General features: G+C 39.7%; 1 gene segment (V, D, J or C); it reads right to left on the reverse strand.

Annotated features, from left to right (window-relative positions):
• Window positions 1–3,701: 3,701 nt before the first annotated feature.
• On the reverse strand, window positions 3,702–4,292 carry LOC128459163 (immunoglobulin heavy variable 1-3-like). The segment is given in 2 exon segments: window positions 3,702–4,041; window positions 4,137–4,292. Coding segments are annotated over 2 exon segments (426 nt in total).
• Window positions 4,293–8,472: the final 4,180 nt, after the last annotated feature.

Genomic DNA, 8,472 nt, shown 5'->3' on the forward strand with positions numbered 1-8,472 from the left:
AAGAGAATATTCACAGATGAGATGGAGGAGGAGCTTGCCAAACACTTGAAACAACTCGCTGACCAGTTCCATGGCCTTGCTCCAGTTAAGTGCCGTGAACTGGCATTTGATTACGCAGAGAAAAACAATATCCCTGTCCCTGCCAATTGGACAGAGAAACAATGTGCAGGCAAGCTAGGGTGTGCAAGAGATCACATGAATCATAATAATCATAAATGTGCTTAATTGACCAATCCCCATTATTCTATAACTAGTCCAATATTAGTGGTTGGCAATCTAGCTGTCGGGATTTTAACAATTACAACATGTGTTGTTATGGTAGTTTTAAAGTGGAAAAAGTAAGTGGACCACTTTACCCCGCAGCTGGGTAAACAATACCACTTTTTTTAAAACAATCATAGTTTCACTGCCCTTTGTCCTGAAGACATTCTGATCATTTCCATATCAGAAAACATCCTGAATTAATGGGAAATGTGCAAATTTTACTGATATATCAGTTAAGCTCGCCTAGAGGGGAGCAAATGTAAAAAACTTCCCACATTAGGCCGCTCTCCCCTACTGTATATATATATATATATATATATATATATATAGTAGGGGGTCCCTGCTCCATCTCTTGCCCAGTTTGGGGGTCCTTGGCCTGAAAAACGTTGAAGACCCCTGCATTAGACCAAAGTACAGATTTCCACTGGTTTAATGTCCATTCCTTGTGTTTCTTGGCCCAAGCAAGTCTGTTCTTCTTGTTGTTCTTCCTCAGTAGTGGCTTCTTGGCAGCAATTTGAGGCCTGATTCATGCAGTCTCCCCAGGACAGCTGATGTTGAGATGTGTCTGCTACTTGAACTCTGTGAAGCATTCATGTTGCCTCTGAACTGAGGTGCTGTTAATTTGCAGTTTCTGAGACTGGTAACTCTAATGAACGTATCCTCAACAGCAGGGGTAGCTCTTGGTCTTCCTGTGCTGGGGCGATCCTCATTAGAGCCAGTTTCATCATAGTGAATGATCGTTTTCGAGACTGAACTTGAGGATACATACAAAGTTCTTGAAATTTTCCGGATATACTGACCTTCCTGTATTAATGTAATGATGGTGTGTCGTTTTTCTTTGCGTAGTTGAGTGGTTCTTGCCATAATATAGATTAGAACTGTATTCAAATAGTCCTATTCACTGTATAGAACTGTGCACACAACACAACTGATGGTCTCAAACACATTATTAAGGCAAGCAATTCCACAAATGAACTCTTGACAAGGCAAACCTGTTAATTAAAAACCATTCCAGGTGACTACCGCTTGAAGCTGGTTGAAAGAAGGCCAAGAGTGTGCAGAGCTGTCATCAAAGCAAAAGTTGGCTACTTTGACTAATCTAAAATATAATATATATTCTGGTTTGTTTAACACTTTTTTATTTACCACATAATTCCATATGTGTTCCTTCATAGTTTTGATGTCTTGATGTCTTCAATATTAATATTAATCTTCAATGTTGAAATAGAGAAAAATGAAGAGAAACCACTGAATGTGAAGGTGTGTCCAAACTGTTGACTGGTACTGTACATATGAAATTGTGTCTATTGTTTACAAATGAAAATAAATATATATTTGTTTTAAATCACAGAAACTTTATTATCTTTATTTACTTTTAAATCAGTTTTGAAAAGAAAAAAATCTCAGCGTAACTAATGTATTTTGAGACCATCAGAATCACAATTTCTTGGATTAAAAAAAAAATATTTATCATAAACTTAAAACAAATACACTGACAAGTCTGTCACTATAATGTCCGAGTATTAAAAGTGGTGTGAATAGTGGCTATTAAATATGACTTATGTCTGATACCTCTATAGAGTAACAGTAAACTGGTCTGAAATCACCAGTAGTCTTTGGGCTCCTCCTCTGGTGGCTTCATGTAACTAGTGTTCAGGCACTGAGGGTTTTTGTTCAGGTCGGCTGATGGTTTGTATCATTGTGTGTCTCTGGCACAGTAATACACAGCAGTGTCTCCAGGCTGCACGTTCTGTCCCTTTAGAGTCACTGTTTTGCTGGAAGAGGCTAATTCGATACTGAACTTGTTCTTCAATGAATCTTTATAGTATGTGGTGCATCCAACACAACCGTATCCAATCCACTCCAGTCCTTTTCCTGCAGGCTGTCTGATCCAAGCTGTAGCGTAGCTGCTGAGAGAATAAGAGACCTGGCAGCTGATGGTCAGAGGTTGACCTGGCTGCACAGTCACAGAGGCTGGCTGTGTCAAAGTTTGACACTTCACATCTGTTAAAAGAAGAATGTTTTGTCATAAATCATTAAGTTGTCCTGCAAAAGAAAAAGTGGTGACTCTATGACAAATCCAGGGAGACTCACATGATCCAGCTGCCAACAGCAGCAGCACAGCTACAGGAAACATGGTTAATGGTGAATCTGACGTGCCGTCAACTCCCCTGTCAGTTTGTTGGGAAGTTTTTATAGTTGAGTAACAAGGAAGGACTCTGAGTTTGCATAGAATCAAATATACAAATTATCAGTGATGGTGTCACTGGGGTAATAGAATAGAATAGGCTGCTCAGTGTTATTAGATCAGCTCTGGGAAAACATGACAGGGAATCACCTATTTACTATAGAATATGATGTATTTTGATCGGATTATCTATCAAGTGTAACACATTGAAATCACATTGTAAGACTGATTAAACCGGTAGCTTTGCTTTTACAGTAAACAATTGACCATTGAAACCACACATTAGTTGACAGGGTGATGATCCAATCACAGGCTCTCAGAACAGATGACATTTTTGACTGTCAGCAATTGTGTTTGTTAGTGTACACTGAAAAAGCTGACTTTGTGTGGTAGTAACATATACGTATAAGATCAAATGTCACATTTCTACATAGACTTATGAAAGAGATTATGTTCACTCTAAGGTTTTCATTGTGACTCTACCTTTAAAGTCTCTGTCAGTCATGTTTTTAAAAAAGGGCCTTCAACATTTTCACATGTCACTGATGAATTCTTAACCAGTTGCTGGTTGAATTGGAAGGTTTATAGTTCACTATGAAGAGATGACCCTGCCTTTAAGCTTGTGCATGCTGGAAAACACTCCTGGATGTATAATATGTCCATGGATACGCTCAAGTGCTGAAGACATAATTTGGTAATGATGAAAATGAATGAATGGATGGGGGAAAGGATTTTTTGGATGATGATTTTGTATCACAAATATGTGATGATGTTTTTTGACATGAGGAAGTGTGAGTGTATGTTTTAATTCTTTATCAGTACTACAGCTGAATAGGGTACATTTTGAGTCTAGTCTTACCTTGCTAGATAATACTAACTGTACTTCAGACAGATTCTCAGCAGCAGGAGCTTTTCAGTCAAGTCATCATGAAACTCAGAAGCAAAGATCTTCATCTGCCTTCTTCACTTTCAAACAAGAAAGAAACATTATCTCGTTGATTATTTTTCTACTTGGTCAGGATCAATTGGCATTTAGTGTAGGACGACAAATGCCATATTTATGACTTATGACAGTTTGGAACAAAGTCATGAAAACAACAACAAAAAATGACCTATGATTATTTGTATACTATATATAATTAAAACTTCTGTAAAAAAGGTGTGTAAAGTGTGTAAAGGACTTAATGATTTGGGGGAAAACAGATGTTACTGAGATCACATTGCTACTTGTGGTCTGTGGAGGTTTTTGTTCAGCAGCTCCACTGTCCTCAGTCACTGTGGGTATCGAGCACAGTAGTAAACAGCAGCATCTTCTTCTTTCAGACTCTCGACCTGAAGGAACTGAGTGCTGCTGGAAACATCCTCAGTCATGATGAAACGGTTTTGAAATGAGCTGCCATAGCTGGCAGAGTTTGAACCTGTGTTCATCCACCCGATCCACACCAAAGCTTCCCCCGGCCTCTGCCGTATCCAGTGTATATTGTAGGATGTCATGGAGTACCCTGATATGACACATGACATCTTCACCATCTCTCCAGGTGTTTTCACCTGCGATGGAGACTGGTTCAGTTTGATCTCACTCCAAACTCCTGTAAGTAAAGAAATGATGAACATTATCCAGCAAACTTGTAAACCACACGTTAGACAAGTTACAAAATAAGTAAAGCAGGATTGATTTTCTCACCATGAACAGTAACTACAAATAATAAACCCCAGACAAGTGTGTTTTCCATTCTCTGACAGACACTGTAGTTCTTTGACTGGTGATTAAAGTTGTGAATTAGCCGGTCCATGTGTTCTGACAGTTGCTTGTGTTATAAGGAGGGAAGAGTTTGCATAGACCTCCCTCTACAGGTCTGAGAGGGAACTTGAAACTGTTTTTTTCCCCCATTAACCACAACAGCAGACAAATATGTAAAATACTGACGTCCTGCTGTAACAAAAATCTCAATCAAATTCAAATAGATCAAATGAAATGGAATCAATGCACAGTCCCTTTGTCAGCAGTATGGCAAGTTGAACCTACTCTCTGTTTCTATACGTGACTGTATGCAGCTCCAGTTTTCATGATTCAGCCTGTTGGTCAGTCGACAGACAGGAAATGAAGTGAGTCTGCTGTAGCCTCTTTTTACCAGAGCATCATTTAAGGTGGGCTAACTGATTCAGGGGAACAACTGTTGATATAACAAACAGAATCAGCCGTGACAGTGTCTGACTGCCGGTTTCTTCAGGGGAAGACAGTCAGACTGTTCTGTTTCTGCTGCACCACCAGTGTTCCCACTGGCTGCTGCCTGCTCTAGGGACGTTATGCACTTGTGTGTGGATGCCGCAGCCCACAGCACGGTGCACAAGGCTTCTCCCAGTGGTCTCTCCACTGTTGAAACGGCTCACTGATGCTCATGTCGGTCTTTGACCTTTCATTATTTGGTTGTTGTCTTTTGGTTAGCTACTGTCCGTGGTGCTTCAGCACTTTGCATTTGAAGCGCTACTGTGAAAATGAAGTGGTCATAACGTCCTGTGAGATAGCGGTGTTAGCCACCAACAATAGTGTTCTGAAACAGTTGTGGCGACGTAGAGTATGTTATTCACGGCCACTTTTCCAGGTTGTCTGGAAACCTGCTTTTTTGCTGTGGTCTCTGGACATGGTGAACCGGCCTCAGACTGACTGAGAGTAATAGATATTGCTACTGCCACCACTGATAGTAGCAAACCACTATAGGCCTTTTCCAGCAGCCTGCCTGATCCAAGCGTCCCAGTAATCACCATTAAATCCAAAATATGTGCGGGTCAGTGTGTTGGGAGTCTCCAGGCCCTTTAAGCACCGGTCCAGACTCAGTCAGTGTTTGCCTGTCAGTACCTAGAGCAATTTAAACAACTTGTTAGATACTGAAACAGTCATATTATCTTTATCAGAAGGTTTGTAAGCAAAGCAGTTGCTGTTCTTACCATCCCATGCAATCGACAGGATTACAAAAGCTACTAAATTATCAGGTCTGATCATCTTGAAAGCATTTGTAGAGATGAAAGAAAAAATAACAGAGATTTGCATCAACTCCTCCACCTCAAAAAGAAATACACAACTAAAACGTGTTAGAAATGTTTATATGAATATACTTTACATGTGTGTGGTATATAATTTGTCTCTGTTAGTTACAAATGAAAGGAGATTATAGTAATTTGTCAATTTTTTTTTCTGACAAATCAGTTAAACTTTATTATCTTATGTTCATTAGTTTTGTAAAGAAAAGACATCTCAGAGTAAGTAGTTGATGTTCAGACCATCAGAAAACACAATTTCTTGTATTTTTAAATTATTTATCACACTCTTAAATTATAAATGCAGACATTTCGGTCACTGTGATGTCAGAGTATTAAAAGTGGTAGAAATAGTTACTGTTAAATTATGTTATGACCCAAGTCTGATTCCTCTTTACAGTAACAGTGAACTGGTCTGAAATCACCAGTAGTCTTTGGGCTCCTCCTCTGGTGGCTTCATGTAACTAGTGTTCAGGCACTGAGGGGTTTTTGTTCAGGTCGACTGATGGTTTGTATCATTGTGTGTATCTGGCACAGTAATACACAGCAGTGTCTCCAGGCTGCATGTTCTGTCCCTTTAGAGTCACTGTTTTGCTGGAAGTGTCTAATTCCATACTGAATTTGTTCTTTAGTGAATCTTTATAGTATTTGGTTGATCCACTTCTTTCCATTCCAATCCACTCCAGTCCTTTTCCTGCAGGCTGTCTGATCCAAGCTGTGTAGTAGCTGCCAACAGAATAAGAGACCTGGCATCTGATTGTCAGAGGTTGACCTGGCTGCACAGTCACAGAGGCTGGCTGCGTCAAAGTTTCACACTTCACATCTGTTAAAAGAAGAATGTTTTGTCATAAATCATTAAGTTGTCCTGCAAAAGAAAAAGTGGTGACTCTATGACAAATCCAGGGAGACTCACATGATCCAGCTGCCAACAGCAGCAGCACAGCTACAGGAAACATGGTTAATGGTGAATCTGACATGCCGTCAACTCCCCTGTCAGTCTGTTGGGAAGTTTTTATAGTTGAGTAACAAGGAAGGTCTCTGAGTTTGCATAGAATCAAATATACGAATCATCAGTGATGGTGTCACTGGGGGTAATAGAATAGAATAGGCTGCTCTGTGTTATTAGATCAACTCTGGGAAAACATGACAGGGAATCACCTCTGCTTATTATAAAATATGATATTCATTACCAGTCAGAAGTTTGGACACCCCTTCTCATTCAATATTTTTTCTTTGTTTTCATTTCTTTCAACAATTCAGATTAATATTGAAGACATCTAAACTATTTTGATTTAATTATTTACTCAATTTGAATACATTGAAATCAAATTGTAAGGCTGATTAAACCATTAGCTTTGCTTTAACAGTAAATAATTAAGGCGCATATGTATTGTTTTGACATTTCAGAAATGCAATGATCCCATTATGAATGGAAATACAGATTCTAGGGCCATTGCTATGAACAATTCCATCCTTGTGTAATATTAAGTGATAATTGTTTCATTTGTGTTAGAGATGGAGGGAATTCAAACTGAGCATTGACCTACAGGCCAAGGTCCCTCTTCACCAGCCCTATGTTGGGACTGGGTATTTGTGAACTACAGTTTAGCCTACATATGTAGTCAAAGCCTGGAGCAATTGTTCTTGGTTCTGGAGACAAACCAGAGCCTCCAGAACTCAGTCTCCCAGGGTGCTTCAACATCACACAGAGGTGTGAAACCGACCAGGATTACAAGTTTCAACAACTATTGGTCACTCTGGGCCCCATGACCCATGAGGTCACCAGGCCAATATAAGCCATGTCCTCCCTCTCTTCTGTCTCTCTTTACGCATCCACCGAGAGGAGAAGTGACGCTGTCCAGCTCACTTGCTATTTCACCTCAACTCAACTCTCTGATAGAAGCCCATCTCTGTTTCTCCTCAACTTCAATGGAGGAGAGGTGCAGCTTGCAGCTCACCTCACCAAGGAAACCTCCTCCCAATCCAAGCTCTACCAACCTTCAAGCAGGCCTGACTGGAGCAGACTGTTAAAACCTTCTGAAAGGCAGTTACACATAAGCCTGCCTGAGAACTTCAAACAGCACAAGAGCTGCATCGCACAACAGAACCACAACAGGAGCCACAACCCAGCAAGACGACTTCACTGGACTTCGAACAGCACATCAACCTTTTTTCCCTTTTTCATGGACGGGTAACTCAACTGGGCTTAATAATTATACAAGGCCAAGTACAGACTGTTGAATTGATTCTGTGTGATGTTTATAAGTTTGATTTATGTTGCTGTGATATTTTGGCTAAAAGTTTTTTGAAAGTTAATGTTAGTTACGCTCTTCAAAGTCTTTCTCTGCATGCATCTAGTAACTTTCTCTAATTTGGCGCCAACACACACATATCTCCACACACATCTCTCTGACCCCGCTACATGAAGTAAACATACTAGGAACCTTTAGTAATTTGGGTTTTTATACTTTATTATCTTCAAAATAAATGTTTTTCTTTCACAAATGTTGTTTAAATGAATGCAAAAGTGTAAATTTTGCCAACCTCTACACTGTAAAGATCTCTATATCATTCAACTTAGCTAACTATCTCTATGATAATTTTGGTTGTAGTTATTAATTTTAATTGCTAATCAGAGTTCCAAATATGTTGTTAGTACTTTTGAGACATAAGTATGCCAAGTTTTGAAGGAGGAATGAGTGAAGTGATGAAAAGAGTTCCTGCAGTTATAAAACCTTCATGAAACAGACTGATTCCTCTTTACAGTAACAGTGAACTGGTCTGAAATCAGCAGTAGTCTTTGAGCTCCTCCTCTGGTGGCTTCATGTAACTAGTGTTCAGGCACTGAGGGGTTTTTGTTCAGGTCGGCTGATGGTTTGTATCATTGTGTGTCTCTGGCACAGTAATACACAGCAGTGTCTCCAGGCTGCATGTTCTGTCCCTTTAGAGTCACTGTTTTGCTGGATGCTGCTAATTCAATACTG

The sequence above is a fragment of the Pleuronectes platessa genome, chromosome 16, assembly GCF_947347685.1.
Source record: "Pleuronectes platessa chromosome 16, fPlePla1.1, whole genome shotgun sequence".
Taxonomy (NCBI): domain Eukaryota; kingdom Metazoa; phylum Chordata; class Actinopteri; order Pleuronectiformes; family Pleuronectidae; genus Pleuronectes; species Pleuronectes platessa.